The sequence below is a fragment of the Anas platyrhynchos genome, chromosome 1, assembly GCF_047663525.1.
Source record: "Anas platyrhynchos isolate ZD024472 breed Pekin duck chromosome 1, IASCAAS_PekinDuck_T2T, whole genome shotgun sequence".
NCBI lineage: Eukaryota > Metazoa > Chordata > Aves > Anseriformes > Anatidae > Anas > Anas platyrhynchos.
Genome location: NC_092587.1, coordinates 45,541,561 through 45,561,212, shown reverse-complemented (window position 1 = coordinate 45,561,212; position 19,652 = coordinate 45,541,561). Strand labels below are relative to the sequence as shown.

The 19,652-nt window shown below is 39.0% G+C and overlaps 1 protein-coding gene and 1 long non-coding RNA gene across 10 annotated transcripts in view; one reads left to right on the top strand and one right to left on the bottom strand.

Annotated features, from left to right (window-relative positions):
- Positions 1 to 19,652, bottom strand: part of ANKS1B (ankyrin repeat and sterile alpha motif domain containing 1B) — a 439,567-nt gene that overhangs the window by 36,788 nt on the left and 383,127 nt on the right. For 8 of the 9 annotated variants that reach the window (XM_038180703.2, XM_038180699.2, XM_038180684.2 and 5 more), the window contains 2 exons: positions 15,843 to 15,950; positions 10,286 to 10,465 (listed from right to left, as the gene is read on the bottom strand). In XM_038180703.2, the coding sequence (XP_038036631.1) occupies positions 10,286 to 10,465; positions 15,843 to 15,950 (288 nt within the window). Of the gene's footprint in view, positions 1 to 10,285; positions 10,466 to 15,842; positions 15,951 to 16,460; positions 16,482 to 19,652 lie in introns of those variants that run through there. The other variant, XM_072036195.1, reaches the window with a different exon arrangement.
- Positions 21 to 15,848, top strand: LOC106018631 (uncharacterized). Its single transcript, XR_001192847.5, has 3 exons — positions 21 to 2,548; positions 12,373 to 12,480; positions 14,984 to 15,848. It is a non-coding gene; the product is annotated as an uncharacterized lncRNA (long non-coding RNA).

Below are 19,652 nucleotides of genomic sequence, written 5' to 3'. Positions count from 1 at the left end.
TTTCTCTGACTGAGGGAATTCACACCTACATATTTCACCTTCCTCTCCTATGAGTTAAAGCAGCAGAAGGTAGGCTGTCTTCAATCCCTTTTATAAATGAAGGGAAGCGCTTCTTATTTTTAATTCCTAGGAGAAAGAAGAGTGCACAAAAGCAGATGTTTGAAGCACTCATCTGTGAGAGACGAGCTCTGGGCCCAGGTCCCTGCTCCCTACCTCCAGGATTAATGGCTTAGGGGGTCTAGAATTAAGCTAAATTACCTTTAAGTACAGGTGACTAGATTTATTAAAGAGGACCAGCAGTGACTGAGAATGTCTCATGACTGCATCAATGGCCAGTGGGAAGTACAGCCATGCAAAACTCATTACTCAGTTCTGTACTCATTAATGTTTGAATGACTAAGGTACTGACATGCAGTACAGAAGGAACATTAATTTTATGGAAGGTAATGAATTGAAATTCAGAAGCCAACCTTTTCTTTGGACCACTGTAAAAATATTTAGCATTTATTATATACATATTTTATGTCTTCAAAGTGCTGAATTTTTTTAATGAATTATGAAAACCCTGTGAGAAGTACTTCAGGTTGCATACCCCTGTGCTGAAGTGGAAGGAACCAAGGAAAGGAAAAAGGTTAAGTGAGCATCTGAGGCCAGAAATTCAGTAAGCAGTAGGAGAGTTGGTATTAGACTTCAAACATGCCCAATTTTCAGTTCCCAAAACATATGCCCTCAAAATAAAGGAAAATAAATAAATCTGTGCATGCACTTCCATGGTAATAAACAGAAATACACTTGAGCATTTAATACCACTGATGTAGAAGGTTCTGTGAAAAAGAGCTTCACAAATATTTTTTTTCTTAAGGAATATAGCTAAAAATAATAAAAATAGCACCAGCTATTGTATGATTAGCATCAAACATGCACTTCTCTTATTGGTATGCATTTATCTTTTGGGAAGAACAATGTTCCAGCAAGAATCTGATATCCTAATATAAAGGCTATAGATGTCCCATGCATGAAAGCCTTCCCAATCATCACTATGGGACACAACTCTGGCAGACAGGAGGGGTGAAGGAAGAGGAAAATGGAGTAGCCTGCACTGCACAGCTCCTACCATGTGCTACTGATGATAGAGATGACTGGTTAACAGTGCCAGAGGAAGGGAGGTGTGGCTCTGTGTCACCTGCTCTCCACTCAGCCATCTCCCTTCCTTTCCCAGCAGCCAGTTCTGACATAGCCTCCTAATCACTTCATGACTGCCTTTTAAAAAAGTTGTTTTACAGACATTTTCAGTTCTCTTGTTTATTTAACATAACCTCTGTGATTTCCAGAAAACACACTCACATAAGAAATAATATTTCTTACTGCTCTGGCTAATTTCATCTGTGATAGAAGTCAACAGGGTGTAATTATTTCAGACACCTGCAGTGAAGTTAGTAGCCAATCATGTTACAAGATGTTTCCACATTCCCATCTGCTTCAACTCTTTCTAGTTACTCATATATTTACTTGAAAAAATGTAGGACACCACATATGTTGGTCTTCAATGTGGCAGGCTGTGTTAGAGATAATTTAGTGCTTTGTAAGGTGAACAAAATTACCTGAAAAGTTAGTGTAAACTCCATCCCTGTTGATAGAGATGACTTGATAATCTGAAGACAAAGTAATTTTACCAAAGGTGATCACGCAGTAATAAGATTGATCATGGAAATCATACCCTTGGAAAGCAACAGAAATAATATGTGGGCAACGTACACAGAAGGAACAGGAGCTCAATAGAAAGCAGTCCTGATGTATTCAACACCAGTCAGCTTCATGGCACTTAAGGAGATGTCAAAGATTTACTTAAACTAGGAGTAATTATCCTCAAAAAGTCATGGAAGATAATAAAAAGACCAAAGAAGGGCTAAAAGAACATTTAAGATAGGAGTAAAGAAAGGTTTGTGAATTTATAGCCAACCAAACTGCAGGGACCGGCATGTTACTAGCAAAATCATTTAAAAACCCAATCACCATCCCCTGGTCCTTGTGGCCTTTGAGATCTCCTGACTTTGCTCTTGGCCATGTGAAATAAATGTTCATGTATCAATAAATAAATGTACATGTATCTCTGTCTATGCACACATACAAAATTGAGCCTAATAAAAAAGTGTGATCTTGCTGCAATGTGTTACCCGCCAGAACATTTATAGGCCAAGAGAAATTCAAGATGTTTATAATGAGGTTGTTCAGCATGAATCATCTCAGATCAAATTTCCTTCCTTTGTTGGAAAACGGGCCTACTAAATCATCAGCAGCAAGGAGAAGCACAGCAGGATGTGGACACTGATTATGCAACTACTGATGCGATGTCACGTGATGTTCCCTGTACACAAACTAGCCTGAATCAAAATGCAGAGTTTGCACAAGAAGTTGAAATACACATTTAGAGAATAATTATCAGTATTTAAGTAGAACTGGACTGGAACATATTGAAAGAATCTGCAATGACCTGCTCCCTGCAGACCCTCTGGGGAGGATCCAGAACTCAAGGACTTTCCATAACGGGGTAAGAACTGAGAATGGATTTGATGAACTGCAGAAATTGGTCAGATGATATTCATATGGGAAGAGTATGCCTTGGTAAAGTAAGATTAAATATACAAATAAAATGTCAAATAGATTAGCAGAGTGTTTTAACAGGGCGGGGGGAGGGGTGTCACTCAGATCTGGAAGTTTCAGTATACTACAAGTGAAATACAGAGGTTTTGCAGATGAATAAGCAAACAAATTTCAGGATAATTCAGGTTGGAAGGGAGCTGAGGAAGCTTTCTTTAAAACCCCAGCTCAAAGCTTGAGCAGCTGTGAGATGTGACCTGCTTGCTCAGGGTTTCATCCTGTCAGGTCCTGAAAACCCCCAAAGACAGAGATTGCTCAGACTCTGTGAGCAACCTGTCCCACTGCTTGCTTCTCCTTGTGGGGAGGAAGTTTGTCTTACATCCAGTCTGAGCCTTTCTTCTTTCCATTTTTGTACCAAAAGCCATCTTTTCTCCAGCCACCCCTGCTCACCCAGCCTCTCCTCGTAGGACAGGTGCTGGATCCAGCCCCCAGCTGTGTTGGTGACCCTTCATGGAACTCCCCTCTCATAAACAAAAAAGAAAGTATTTAATACAAGTAGCATATAGTAATGCACGGGGAGTAATTTCTGCACCAGGCACAGCTACCAGCGAGGCATCATCTGGAAGCAGAGTCCAGTGTTAGACACTGCACTTCAAGGAGGATGGAGGCAAACTAAGGGAATCCAGGAGAGAACAAGTAGTCTAGAAAACACCAAGGCATGGCCATAGTTAGGTAAACATCAGCCTCAAATGGTCTGATCAGCCCTGAGCAAGCCTGAGAAGAGGGAGTTTATGCCTTCTGATTATGTTTAGAGAGCTGTTTCTTCTGTTGGCTTCCATCTCTCCTCTGCAAGGCCCACATGTCCACTTTGCAGATGTGGTCCAAGAATAGGAGCCACGAACCTAATCTCCCCACCGCCTCTACTGTGTGTCCCACAACAGGGCTGAGCTTCAGGAAACTGCTCCCACATCCTGGCACTTAAGCTCCAGTAAGGCACAGAAGGGAAGCAAAGAAATGATAGCAACCCCACTCTCTCTGATGCAAATTATGTAGCAGAAACTCGCTGACTATAATTCAGTCTCACTCCAGAAATGAGGAGAATTTTGGATCAAATCCCAGAAAATCACTTGTGGCACAGCAAACAATCTTTAAAGGTGCAACAGCTGAAAGAAACAAATGAAATGGAATGAATGGGGCTGGCTGGCCCCTTTTGTATTCATCACTCCAAATGTTTCAGGACTGTGGGAGAGCAGTTGTGCAGTCTCAATAGATGTTGCTTCCCTGAATGTTCCCCAAGCTCTGGGGAGAGCCTGCCTTACCAACAGAAATAATCACACATCCTCCAGTGAAAAAAAGATCTTCAGAGATGGAGAGTGAAATCTGAAATGAGTTCTTTTATAGATAGAGCCAAAATCAGAAATAACAATTCTTATTAGAGTAAGAAATGAGCACTCTCAGGCAGCTTTCACAAGCAGGAGTGTGCCCCAGCACACCACGGGAAGGCAAACAGGCCCAGGACCACTGTGAGCCTGCAAGGGCTGTCCCCCCAGCCAGGGGCAGGGCTTCAAGTCCCACACTGCTTTGCCTCTGGGTGCCTGCTGCACACAGGGACATGCTTGGAAAATTTTTCTGTAATGAGAATTGACCTGGGTTTCCCTCTCAACCAGCTGACACTGTCTCTCACATGATGCAGTCTGTTTTCATTTGGTTTCCATCCAGTAACCCAGGATTTAGGCTCCTGGTGGGAAGGACTGATTGAGGGTCTTCCCACCAGTTTGCTGAAGGTTGCCACTGCCGTGCCTGGCTTCTGGAGGTGCAGCTTTACAGCCGCAGCCCTGGCCCAGCGATGTGTGGTGAGTCGCCAAACCTTTGCCAGTTGACGACTCCCCTTTCTGCTGGTGCTGCCAGTTACAAGTGCTCCCTAGCCCTTTAGTCTTGCATATAGGAGAGAAACTTCTGGACAAATACCACCCATATAAATAAAATTTGTGGCTTCAGTCCTCACCATTAGGCACAGTTACTGACATTTTAGCAAAACAAAACCAAAATGCAACAACCTGAGCTCTTTCAGAAGAGCACCGCAAACAGTACAAGTTATTTCCCAGGAGCTCAAAAATGTAGACGTTAGATACTGAAATTCAGCTTTGACTCTGAAATATTCAGCTTTTCAATAAGAATATAGTCTCCTTGTCTGTAAAAGCTACCCAACCTTTTCCATTTTTCATATAATCCTCCTCCATTTTTCATATGATCTTTCTAATACAGAGCTTCTAGCTCACAAGGCTGAGTGTGAAAAAAGAGTAAATTAATAAAGAACATCTGTCCCCATCTTGAAAGAACATCTGTCCCCATCTTGGTGTAGTATTTATGGCATTTGTTTGGATCATTAGTACCAAATATAGAAACAGCTTCCTTAATTCCATATGATGAAGCAGCATGAAGGTATGATCCACATCCCACGGCTTTATTTCTAAAATGTTAGCTTCTGTAGCCTTAATGAAAATATGCACCTTTTTATTCAGACAGAAATTGCTTAGATTTTTCATGTCTTTATCAGTTTACTTGTCCACTGAATAAAAAACACTTGAGGGTTTGTTAAAATTTACACTTCAAGACATAGCAATTTTTGGCATTAATATGTATCTGAATTAAAAAGACAAAATCCAGTAACACCTATAAAATGCAATAAAAATAGATTTAGAAAGCATTTTTCTTTTGATGTTAAATTGAAGGTCTTCATAGATAAGTCATCTTTCCATATTTCAAAATAAGATGCACTTCAAAATATGAACCATAGAACATCTTGTTTGGATTTTATATACTTTTCTTTAAAATGGCTTTTGTTCATCCCCAGACTGTACACTATTTTTTGCTTATTTGAGAAACAGAATTAAGAAAATCTTAGGAAAAATAACAAAATGAAATAAACTGGTCATCCATACTTTTGTATTTACTGCTTCTTAAATCCACTATAAAGAATTCTGTTATTTCACCAGTAATTTCAACCATTCATAAAATCCATTCTTTGTTGCTTCTTAGATAATCTCATTTTACACACTGATTTTCTCCTGGGCATATTTTCCTTCACTCACCGTAATCTTTAAATCCTTCTAAAGTGGAGAAGGAGACAGAAAAGCATACAGGAAACAAGCAAGTAAAAATGCTATACTATGGTTAAAAGTTAAAACAAAACAAAATAACAACAACAAAAACCACAACACTGCAGCCACCACCTAAAAATGGGTCCTATTGTACAGGAGTTCTATTTTTGGTTTCTAGAAAACTGTAGTGTCATCTTAGCCAACTTGCAAAATTCTTATACCTTCATTTTCTTAGCTGTAAAATGGAAAACATAATTTAAAACTATGTTTTAAACCACAATGCACTGGAAAAATGAATGCGTTAATATCTGGGAAGTATTTGGAAGATATTATTGAGTTGAAGATAAAATTTCAGAGAGAAAAAAAATCACAACTATTTTCCTACAAACAGGTCTTTAATTCTGTCTCTTCTTTTTATTACACTTTTCCTCTACTCTAGAAAAAGGATCTCAGCTACTAAATGCATTTAAATAACAAGCTTCTAAATACAAAATCATAAAATCATTTAGGTTGGAAAAGACCTCTAAGACATCGGTTGTAATCCTTCCTTCAGTGAATTACTATATCTCACAAAACAGTGTGACAAAGCAGTATCCCAATAGTGGAGGAAGCTGTATTTCAAACTTACTGCAGTTTGGTTATCTTGTGCTTTAGGGAAGAGAACAGAATCCCTTAGCCAATGGGAACCAAAGCACCCAGAAGGGCTTTCATATTTAAGTTTGTGCTTAGCATTTCTGGGAAAGAACTACTCTTGCTAGGATTTGCGAATATTTTTTCCAACTCTCAGATCTAAGTGATTCCCTTCCTCCAGCCACATCCCACTGGGGTGCCCCCCATACGGACCATGATGATCCTACCAGAAAGCTTAACCTGACTCACTACCTGTTTATTTACTCTAAAGGCAGCGACAGCCCAGAGCATTCCTGAGAGCCCTGAAGAGGCTGCCACCCACGTGCCCCCTCCCAAAACAACAGAATTCTGGCACCTCTGGGCACACAGTGCCTTCGTTTGAGAGCACATGCCAGCCCTGCTCCTGCTATCAGCACTGCCCACGCCTCCCTGCCTGCTTGCCATAGGGAGGGCGTTTTCAGTGTGTCAGCCCCCCAAGCTCTTGCCCACATTTTTTTTTCCCTGCAATGTGTGGGGTGAATTAAGAGCCCACTGCCTTCAACAGGCTCCTCCTCCTGATTTCTTAGGCTTTGCCTCTATGTCTTCATTTCTATTTTAAAGGTCTAGGCAATCTTAAGAGCAATCTCAGCTATTTTAAACTACTTTAATTTGATTGTATTAATGTGCAGCTTGCAGGCACAAAACTCAACATCCACAGTCAGAGATGACTCAGACTACTCAAGCCTTTCTGATTTTTTTTTCCATCTTATTTTTTCTGAAAACAAACCTCTCGCAATCTTCTGTACTACCTTCCTGGCAGTTTTGATTTATCCAACCAGACGCTGAAGAGTTCCACAGTTACAGTTTGGATGTGAACTGGGGAGCTGGATGACCAAACCTACTCCAGTGGGGAACGTAAATTGGTTAGACTCATTGTTTATATTAGGATTTTTTCTCTTAGGTCGCAAACAGTCTGCCTGGGAACTGTGAATGAAGGTACATGCTGGCCTTGAGACAAAACCACCCACATTAAGTAAATTTAAATCAGTGCTTCCTCCAGGAAACAAAGTCTTGTATTACTTACAAGCAGATTTGATTATGATTTAGAGAATTGTTTAAGCCCATTTAGCAGATCAAAGGAAAACAGATTTAAACTGATGTGCTCATTGTTTCAACAAACACTGGTTGATATCTGATGCAAAGATCAACATGCTTAATGATTCCCATGTAATATGTCAGTGAAAACACAGGCCATAGTAAGGATGGCAACTTTAGATCTCGTGATTTTCTCAAAATACCCACTTCAGATTTTAAATTTTAAACTGAGGCTACAAACAGCCTTATCCTAACATATTCTAATCAAGTTCAATAAGGTAATACCATGAAAAGCTCTCATTCCTGTGTTTTCCTCTCTCTTCAAGGCCATAAAATACCTATTAATTTCATGATGAACAATATACCTACAACCCTTTCAAAAAATCACAGCAAAGACATTGTTATGCACATCTGTTTACCATGGCATCCAGTAAACATGCAGATTCATACAGCAGCATGCAAACAGCTTAGCAAAGAAATGGTTAAGATAAATAATATGGTTCTTCCAATAATCACTTTAGATTATTTTGTTTGTGAGAAATATTCTAGCTGGAAAGCAGGATTGGTATCAGACTCAGAAGTGGTGTTGATCTGACATAAGCCAAATGAGCCTTAAAACTTCAAGGAGGAAGTTGTTAGATAAAACATGGAGCAGAAGGCTCATGTTAATCAAATGAATATCCTTTATTTTCCAGAAATAACTATCACACCTTTAGTTTCAAAGGGGCTTTAGGGGAAAAAAATTGATGGAAATACAGTTCATTTTCACAAAGTGCCACTTCACATATTGCAAAAATTAAATTTAAAAATCTATTTTTGGGCCAGAATGGTTGAAGAAATCCCTGATTAGCCTCTTAATGGGGTGAGTCCAATTTAGTGAGAATGATCACCAGAGGGAGTCATTGACTTTCCCATTAAAGTCAAAGAGAATTTTGCATACATCAGCAATGCAGAATTTGGGGGCAGAGTTGAGAAAGACTCCAAACAGATTGGAGTTTGGGGACTAACAGAAAATAGTGTCTTACAGATTTCACTGAACCCATTTTCCCCTTTGGAGTCCCAAAGGATAACTCTTATATTCCACGGTGAAAGTTAGAAGGCACTGAAGTCATGCTGTGGGTACAAATAGGTATAAACTGCTTCCTTCCCCACCTCCTCCAGTTCCAAAAAATAATAATAATTAAAAAAAAAAAAAGATCATTTAATTGGTTTTAAGTGGTTTAAAGTGGCCTAAGTACTAACTGCTCAGTTCTGTCTTTGGCTATGCAACATACTACAGTCTCTTGAAAAGCAGTCTCAACTGCCTGCAGAAAATCTCCGAGGTACAAGTGTGTCATACCTCAAGGGAATATCAGGACTTCAAGGAGGAAGAGAAAAGAGTGAAAAGTAGAGAGGAAGATTTGCTACTATGGCTTTTTTATTCTCCAATGTTAGTGACTAAAGGACTAAAAGAGGAAGTGAGAATGGGGATTTGTAAACCAAGTGATGTGATAAACTAAGCAGATGAACCAGTCTACTCAGCCATGAGCAAGTGCGTACTTAATTTTCACACTCCTAAGTTTCATGACCTTCAAAGAAATAACTTCACAGTAAGAAGTGGGCTTTTCCTTGCTGGACTTCAGCTCAGCCTTGTTCTTGCCCCAAAAACCCAGCAGACTTTGATTGGAAAAGAAGCTAATTCACCAGGCAACTTTCCCCTTAATTCTGTACAATAACATTACACAGCAGAAAATACAGCAGAAAATTAGGTGATTTAAAAAGGCAAGAAAACAGCCCCACCCTAACAAATGCAATTTCACTTGCCTAGAAATGTCCTCTGAACAGATCAAATTCAATTTGTTTCTGTGTTCCCAGGTAACAGCAGCACCTTGTTTAGCTTGTTTATTTAATTACTTCTTCTTGTTCATGCAATTAACTCAGAGACTGCAGCCTTTTGTTCATTATGTTAACCATAATATAGTTATTTGCATAGCTATTTCCATTTCGAGGCTGGATTTTGGGTAGAGACTCTATTTTGAGCTATGCCTGACAACAACCAGGAAGTATCAGGCAAGGCTGAAAGCACCATCCTGCTATGTGGTGGGATGAGCCACGCTGTGAACTGCATGGGCTGCCTGGCTGCTTCCAATGGCAAATTGAAGGCGTGTCCCCAGCATGCATCGCAAAGCACAGCTGTCTTGCATAGTATGTGCCACCAAAACACAGCCCAGTTCATCCTAAGGCATTTTTGCTGACAAGATGCCAAAGCTCAACTTTACTGACCTTTGGAGCTGTACAGGATATTACTCTGGTCAACATGTGCTTGATTTAAAATTATCAGTACCCATATTTAGATTGGGTGAAGATTTTTAGAGATGAAGGTTACTTTAGTCTTCCATGAACAGCTTGATGCAATGTCCATTTGGATGTAGTGCTGCAGTAATGCTCAAATGAGCTGTTACACAGTTAAATCTTTTATTAAACACTCAGATGTATCCCCAGACCAAAGTTTAGCAGATTGTTGACCCTCATCACCACACCCACCAGTCCTCTGATTTTTGCCAGCTCATTTTTATCTGAATTGCTCAGAAATTGAGGAATCTTACAGAAGCTAGAGGCAGAGGCAGCGCCAGTGGGAGTCTGCATGTTCTGGTATGCAGCAGGCACCTTCATCTCAGCCTGCAGGCACCTAAACACCCCCAAAACTCTTCCTCTCAAGAGAAACGGCACACCAACTTACAGTATTTGAAATAGAACTGGAACACCCAGCTTGGAAAAATTGTCAATCTTTGTGGTTTACAATTCAGCCTTAATATATGCAGGACCCATAGCTACAGTTAGAATTAGCTCTGTAACCAACTGCAGCAAAGTGCAGCCTTTTAATGGCATAGTTGTAATCCTACCTGTGCCATCTGCCTCTCCAGCTTCGACCGAGGAATATCATCAAAATAGTTCTCATTTCTTCTCCTCCTTGCATCGCCCTGCATGATAATGTGGGGAACGTCCAGGGAGCCACCAGTAGTGAAAGTGCTTTGGCTAAGTGATGGAGACAACTGAGGAGGAGTGTGGTTACCGCTGGGTTCCTGAACAGAGAGGACAAAAATACAGCATAATGAGAGCAGCATATTGTTCAAACTACACATTTTAAAGTGTATTTCAAATAATACTTAAAAAAAAAAAAAAAAAAAAAGGCACAGAGCAAGCAGTCATTTTCTTTCCTCAGAACCTCTCCATCTCCCTCGTACATGACCAGGAGGAAGGCAAGTTCTATGAGACAATTCTCTTCTTCCTGCGCATGTGGCTAGGGAAGTGACAGACTACACTCAGAAAACTGTCTCTTTCCCCAAAAATGTGCTACCAAAGGTGCAGAGCCCAAATGGAGGGAAGAATACTTAATTACTGCTCTGAGCAAGTGGCAAATTCCTTCCCCAAAACTTCCTTGTATAATATAGCAGTCCTTTACTAGGACTGACAGAGAGATAAACAGTGAGTTACTTCTTGTCAAGGCCCAAATGAAGTTGTGATTTAAGACTAGTTGTTCGTAAGATGAAATACATTTTCACCACTTTTTAAGCCACTCTGAGAAGCAAAAATGTTTTGAAAGTGATTTGAACTCTAGCAACATCCCTTGCCTGAAAAAATAAATGCATGAACATTTACAAAATATAGATACTTTGTTTACAATTTTTATAGGTCTTGCAGAACATACTTTAACTTGAGGTACTGGACATCAGAAAAAACCCAAATAACAATTCCTAGAATGATGGGAAGTATCAAAGTACAAACATTTCACCAGGCTTTTCCTGTGCTGAACTGCGACCTTGTATCAGTCAATGTGCAAATACCATGCAAATTGATACATGACCTCCATCTAATTAACAGCTAAACACATCCTCCTGACTACAGATTTTCCCATGAACTGCAACCACACCAGCGACAGGCAGCCACCACATGTACTTTTGGAAACACCTGTTCTCTTGCACACTGCATCACTTGTTCAAACACAAATTACAAACGCCAGTGCCCAAGTCCACTGCTCAGCACTGCCTTGGTGACTAAAATCATCATCATCATCAGAGCTATGCCTTGCCGTTCAGTTAGTGGACACACCATCCAGCACGTGCAGTAAAACACTGCTGTAGTGACTGGAAGGGTGTAAAAGTTCCTCCCCCACAATGCTCAACTTTTCTGATACAGTAAGTTCTTGCAGTAAGCTCTCTGGAGCAAAGATCATACCCAGGAGTGTGTTTTCAGTGTCTGAATTACCTATTGCTGTAATACTGTATTTTATACTGAAAAGCAAGAAGGGACCTGAATATGCTCTACAATGAAAAGCAGCAAAGAACTCTACATGGAGGGGAAAAAAAAAAAAAACAACAAAACAAACAAACAAACAAAAAAAACAACTGCTTTTTCATTTAAATGAAGAATTAAAGTGGATATTTCATGCCTGATTACATTGAACCAAACCTAATTCTGCAAAGCATTAAGGTACTTTACTCCATGCTGTTAAGAAACAAGATATAGTGAAAGAAAACAGAGTTGTAATCTCTTCCAAATGGAAAGTTAAAAATCTCTTTCTGTGCTCAAGTAATAGTAATATCTGGTGTTAACATTTGAATTGTAGGAGTCTATATGACATTATTCCTCACAGTCATAATAACAGGTTAGAGTTTTCCACATTGGTTGACTAAAGTCAGGGTAGTTGTTTACAACTTTTAATTCACTGAGTTTTTTTTCCTTTTTTTTTTTTTTTTTTTTTTTTTTTTTTAATTTTAATTCTCTAGCTTGCCTGTGATCTGAGACAAGTACTTGACATTTCCCAGGGCAAAGAAAGGAATGTTTTCCTCTCAGGAATAGTCTTTTCCTCCTTCATGCAAATCCACCTACATTTGGCCCAGTTAAAGTCTTCTGAAAATCTGGAGTTTGCATACACTCAGAAGGTTTGGTGAAGCATCATCCCTAAAGCCTGTCCCTGGTTCTTCCACAGGCCTAGCACTGACACAATGCTGCACACAGCCCTCTGCTGAAAATAATCTGAGTACAGGGGCACCAAACGACTTCCTTTCTAATAGTTGCTACCTGCTCTTCCAGCAAGGTATGTAACCTCTTTCTTACTCTAACCACAGTTCACCCAGTGCTAGCACCAATAGATTGACATGGCATGGCCATCAGTGGCTCTCAGTGTTAGAAGAGTTTGCAATGGATATCAAGGTTACATGGGTTTTTCATATTTTATCAAACTGCATATAAAGAAGAAATTCACCCAAAAATCAATATTGGAAGATTGCTATAAAGGCAAGAATTACAAAGGCAATAAATAAAAGAATAACAGTGCCTCTGCATTACGATGCAGTATTTAACTGTATGATTTCATGCTATTTTCTCAGAGAAGTCCTTCACAGCACAGATGGATCCTCAATTGTGCAGCATGTTGTCATATACTCAGCGTTGTGTTATCATTAGTTATTGTGTAATCAGTGTTTTATTCTCACCTCATTTCATGGCCCCAAACCTCTTCCCCAAATTCTATTCAGATCCTGCTCTGAAGATAGAATGATTAATATTGTCATTTTCATGATGCTTCTAAGTGCTTTACAAACTTCAATCAATTTATTTTCACCACACCCTGTGACTTCTGGCATTTTATAATCACCACTTTAGTGCAAGGGAACTGAGACACACAGACAAAGGCTAATAAATATCAGCCACTCTGGATGCCCAATTACAGTATCTATTGCCTGATTTTCCAAGTGCTTGTATTCAAAACCCTGCTTCTATTGATCTAATTTGCAGTACTGTGTGCTTAGCACTTGTATAAATCAGACTCCAGACTCCAGTCAAATACGCAGAATGTCTGTAACATACAATTAGTGACTGTTTATGAGGCAATTACTTAAATAACTTGCCAAGAATTATCCAAGAGCTTTGTGGCAAAAGCAGGTGTGAATCTGTATTCTCATAGCTACAGCTATTCTTTTAATCATGAAGCTCTCTCTCATTCTTCCTTCATTCCTCTTTTTCACCCCATACCCGCTTTCTCATTTCCTTCACGGTGCTGCAGATCAGGCATGGATGCCCATGCAGCGTGCTATCACGTATTCAGTACTGTGCTGTTGCTAGTTACTGTGTATTCATTGCCATGTTTCCACCTCCCTGTGAATTCAAGGATGCGTGACGATACATTTCACTATTGAAACCTCCTTTGTCCCCACCTCTAAGACCCACCACAAGCTGGAACCATGCAGTTCAGGGCCGGAAAGTGATCTTCAGGAGATCCTTCTCCAGGCCACCCTGGCACCCCTGATGCCTCACTGGTCTAGCCAGTTCAAAAAAAAAAGGATTTTTTTCTAGTGCATTAAATTTTGTGTTAAACTATCATTACTAATGTTAACACTTCTTCAGCCTTTCACTCTAAATTGTTATACCTAGTTTAAATTCTGGCCTCAAAGGCTGACTGGGTGAGGGTGAGTTTCCATGAAAAACAGTGAAAGTGGTCATGTAATTAAATATTATGTTATAATGCACTCAAGAAAAGAAAGTAAGACTAAGTTACCAAGGTAACCTGAGATTCAGCATTTTCTAACTTTTGAGTATATGACTTTGAAATCAAAATAATGTTTCCTTATTACACAGTTAATGTGGAAATAATGTATTTTTCTGGAAATTAGTCTATTTGTTCCTATTCTAAATATTTAACTTTTTTTTTTGTTTTTCCTTTAAATATATAAAGTACCTTAAAAACTAGTACAAAAAGAGTTAAAAAAAAAAAAAAAAATGATAAAGTGCTATCAATGCTTAGGTTGACCTTAGGACCTTAAAGAAACTCTTTAAACAAGGAACAAACTTTTCTATTAGATATAAATCAATTTAATAGCTGTGGATATTTTATTTAAACCAATTTTCAAGCTAAAACTAAAACCAGACCAAATACTATGTCCTGGTTTTGGGTGAAATGGCATGGTTGATGTGAAAGAAATCTTATTCCAAACTCATGTCCTTTACTTTAAGATTCTTTCCGAAGACTCCAATACTATGAAGTGACGAATGACATTTAGCATTTGCCCGCATCAGTAGCTCTAGCTGTGGAGCAGCAGACTACTTTTTTATCATTTTGACTACAGATGGAGGACATCCAACTTTATCTTCACTATTAACTGAGAATACACAATTCTAACCAGTAACATAGGCTGTGGAAACGTTCCCACCTGCTGAAGAGGAACTAATTCCCCAGTCCAAGGCACTGACAGTACTGACGAAAAATGTGTGACTTTCAAATGCTGGCCCATGTTTCCTCTTTCCTAGGAGTGTTTTAACACCTGCCATGCATCAGGAAATTATTCACATAATACAACTAATACAAAATACTAGAAAAATATTCACACATTTGTGCTACGTGCCTTAGAGCAGGACATCATAGGTTTGTGACACTTTTTTTGACATGGCATTAGGAATAGGTTGAATTTGGGAGGGGAGGATTTAAGATGTCTATATGTGGCATTTGAGATTAAGCAGACTGAAAACAGGCTAGTCACAGAAATCAGGAGGAGTATGTAAAAATAAGTCCTCATTCTGTCTTTCTCTATTTCTCTTTACACCAGGAAATTTAACTTGGGAGCACAGGCCACTCTCTGACATTTGGAAATTTAGTCCCAAAATGAGATTCCAGTCACAAATTCAGCCCCATGACAATAATCAAAACCAATCAAATGCAAGAGATGTGACCTAAAATATCAAAATAAAAGTGTTGATGAATATGAACTCCCTTTCAGAGAACACAGTAGGAATGGGTCATCAGACCATAACTTCGTCAGGGTAACAGACAGCAAAGATGCTGGACAAAAGAAACAGAGAATTTGGTGTAATGAGACTAAAACTGGGCAAGTGTGAAAAAACCCCAAGGACACTGCAACAAGGCTTCTGAAGGTGGGAATACGAATGAAAAATAAAAATGCAAAGATTTTTTTTATACACAGTAACACCTTGATGGCATTTGTATCTCAACAATTTCAAGAGGCAATCTTTAAAGAAAGCATAAAGCATTCCTCTGGAAAGTAAGTGAAAGCACTTTCAAAACACGAAAGGAAAACAGTAACTCTTTCTGCAATATTGATCGCTTGGTCTGGGACTCCTAAGGGCTGATGTAGAAATGCAGCTTGTAGATGTCTGTTCCTGAGCTAACTTCTTCAGCTGAGAGGCACTTCTAAGACACTACTTATCTCATCCTAACGTAGACATCTGAACCAGGTCAGATGAATCACCTAGTAAAAATGTCAAATTCTCTCCAATGGCGATAAGAGGAGGTGTGGCTGATCAAGTCAGCCTAAGACATCCACACTGTAAACTACCAAAGAGACATTAAACTGAATCCCACTCAAAGCAACCATTGATTTCATGTGAATATTATGAAATGTTTGCTGACTTTTAAAGAAATTCAAACAAATTTTTATGGGGACTCACCCTGAGGGTTATCGACCGAGGTGGTTTCTGAGGAGGATCTTCGTGCAGCCTGTCTCCCAAAGATGCCAGAACACGCTTCCGGTGGCCAATCAAGCTAATTTTTAAGACCTGGAAAAGTAATAGAAAGATCTCATTAAAAAGAACACATTGTAATCATTAAATAAAGATTTATTTGGACTGAGACCATTTTCACTTTAAATGCTTTAACAAGTTAGTCCACCACGCAGGTTGAGGAGACAGAGCAGTGTGAGGCAAACAAAGGGCAGAGAAAATGAGAAGTGAGATCAGAGGAAAAATCCTGTAAAATGAAGGAAGATACCAAAGTAGATATGGATGCAGAAAATGAGAAATAGGCTCACGGATGAGTAAGGAGGAGAGAAAAATGACACAGGAAGAGAAGGCAGCAAAGCAGGAGCGAAAACAAGGGAAGGGGAGGGAGAGACTGGAAACACACAGATGGAGCCAAAAAGTGAATGATAAAGGGATTCATAGGTATGGGAAAGATACAGATATTAAGGACCAGAGATTGAGGAACAGCCAGCAAATACTTTGAGACAGCAACAAGGGAGAAAATGAACTGCACAATGATCAAATAGTATTGCTTTTAAATCTATTCACCATGCCTTTTGCAGGTAATCTCTGAATGACACGCAGAGTTTGCATTTATCTTGGAGAATCATCCTCATGTAAGAAAACCAGGACATTCTCCCCAACATTGTCCTGGTGACCTACTACTTTTATCATATGCAATGAAAAATCTCTATTGCACACAAACCTGACCATCAGTGGACAAGTTCAAATGCCTTCTGCTTGTCTAAACTCTAAAAACACTTCTGAAAAAGTGTTCCAAATTTACTGCAACTATACCCTACCTGTACCTCTCCATGTCTCTACCACATACAAAAAAAACACTGTTCTTGGGGAAACAGAAGAGCAGAAGAGAAGAAGCAGAAAGTAGGAAACAAGCATTATTGGCAAAAACAAAAACAAACACATATTTTGATGCCATTCTTTAATGGCTACAATTGCTTCAAAGTGTAAAGCAGCCATAACTGCGGAAGCAAGCTTCTGTCCTCAGAGGTATCCTCACATAACTCTTGCAGACTATGTATGGTTTCATACTCCAGAGCTGCCTCCATTCACTCCCAGAAGACAGTACTTCACACTATATTTAGGATCACTGTGTGTCAACACCCTTGAGTTGAAAGGAATTTGTCACGCATCCTAGAAAAAGTAATAGTACCCACAAAAACTCTGAAAATGGTGCCTTTTCAGTGAACAATTACCTCAGATTAAGCAGTAATATTAAGAACTACCATTCATGAAAAACAAAACAAAACAAAACAAAAAACCAACAGCAACAACAACAACAAACACAGAAAACAACTACAAAGAAAATGCGACTCTCCAAAGGCACCTCTTAGATCCAGTATCTCAGGTACAGCAACACAGCCATCATTCTGGTGGGTGACCTCCTATCCATAGGCAAGTGAATTCACTCACATTTTGTTAAATTTTACTACGCTATCTGACATCATTGAACATCAAGAACATCCGGTTTCTCTGCATCTATAACATGATGGGCTATGACATGAGAGGCAGCTAAAGAGGGTTGTTGAGACCTTGAAGCCCAGCAGCAGACCCAAGCTGTGGAGTCCCACAGGCCTGTTATGTTCTCTCTCATATTAGTCTAAATCTGCAGAAGCACTCATAAAGCACAGCTTCAGACAGCACAGCATACAGAAATGCCAGAGGCATTTGGGAGACTTATGTATTCAGTTTACATTGAATGTTAAACACAAGGGTGCACAGTTTATCTCAGTATTTAACTGTATGAAACACGTGAAAGAACTACAGCTGCTTTAAGCATTACTCAGGTAATGCACTTTAGTGAACTTGTTTCTTTCATAATGTTTCCCCATCATCAGGAGCACCTACCCAGAGATTTTTAAGTCAATCTACAGTTCGTGGGTCATGTTGAGGTCCTCAGTGCTTTGAATGCTTTATTAGCTGTATCAAACCAGGCAAAGAAATCCACACAAAGCAATTTTCTGTGACTTCATACAGCTGCTGAACAGCAGAGGAGTCTTGTGGGACTTCCCACATCAGAGATCAGGATACAGGTCTAAATGGTTAACTTATTTCAAAAACTGTGCTCATATTCAAAACAATACAGATCTTTAAACACCATAAACACTTCTGAGCTTATTCTGTATTTTGTTATTCCACTTAAATGGTGGTAAACTCAAGAGAGAAGTGGTAGTAGTAGGGATTTAAAGATGCAATCTACACAGTTCTATTTACCCATTTGAACTACATATTGTCAACTGAAGACGCTTGTTTTCTTCTTGAAATGGACTTGTAAAGCCTGATACTTGACTAATGAATGTAAAATACTTTTTTCTGAGGCACTTCTATATTTGAGTTCTGAGACAAACACCCTGAAATGCCAAAAAGTTGTTCTGTGATGGATTACCCTTGACAGTGTTTATCACAACTGTCAAATATCACAAATATAGGACAATGATGTGTAATAGTGAAGTTGCCTAATGCAATATCTTAGGAACACCTTAAGGTTTTATATCAAAACACCATTAAAAGTCTTGCACATATTTAGCCCACAAGTTAGTTGCCGGTGAATGAATGTCTTTGTACCATGCAACAGTGAAACCAATACCATGCACTCAAGGGCTATGCAGTAAGACATTTTGTCAAGTGAACTGGAGCTTACTTCATACATGACAGTGAACTAAGTTTTGCAGTGTGGCTGCAGTAATCAGCTAGAAGATGTCATCAAACTGTGAGTGTAGCTTAAGGCACTGCACAGCCTATATTTCATTACTAGGACAGGAAAAGCACAATGGTACAATGGTGATCCACACCAACAGTACAATACCTAAGACAAAAATAATGCAACTCCTTCTAATATATTTGCTTGTATTTGTAATATAATTGAGGAGAATGGCCCAAATCATTTGTCCAAATAAACTGTGTATGAACACAAACACAATCCTATTTTTAGCTTTATCTTCTCCAACGATTAGTACACAAAATAAAATTCCACTAGGAAATGTAAGAAATCCAGAAATATAACCAATGCAACACTCAACATTTAGATTTCTGACTTAGCTGACAGATGTTTAAAAAACAAACACATGTAGCCCAGCAACTCCCTGATGGCTATATACGTGCAGATGCTGGAATTAACAAGTTACTCCATCTAAAACTGAGCATTATTTCTGCAACAAACTTCTGTCTGATCTTTTCTTCTGATTGAATAATAGGAACAAACATCACATTTTTGTAATTATTCTACTTTTATTTATTTATTTAAATTGGCATTATAAAGATTACTGAAATTCAAGACATCAATGCCCTTTCTTTTGGAATAATCTGAAAAGTTACTGTATGGTGCAAAATTAATACTGCAGTAGTTCAAGCAGTCTGGTCTAAAACAGCAGCAGCAGTCAGACACTAGGTGCTAGTTTCAACGTGGAAAAGCAGAGAGTGATCAGAACAGTACTGGTAATTCTCTAGTGGCAGCATCAGACACTTCAGAATTTAAGCTTCATTTAATTAGTAAACAACCCTAACATTTAGAGCTAAGAAGAAAAAAAATTAAATACAAACCAATAAGGCATGGTTCTTCTATTTCTGCAAGCAACCAGCCTAAAAAACTAGCTAAATTCAATTTTAATAAACTGTTGTACTGCTGATCATGCTGCAATAAACTCCAGGCTATTCTGGAATTGTGGGTATATTGATTATTACTATTTTTCTGCCACAATATCATACCACGGCACTAATCCT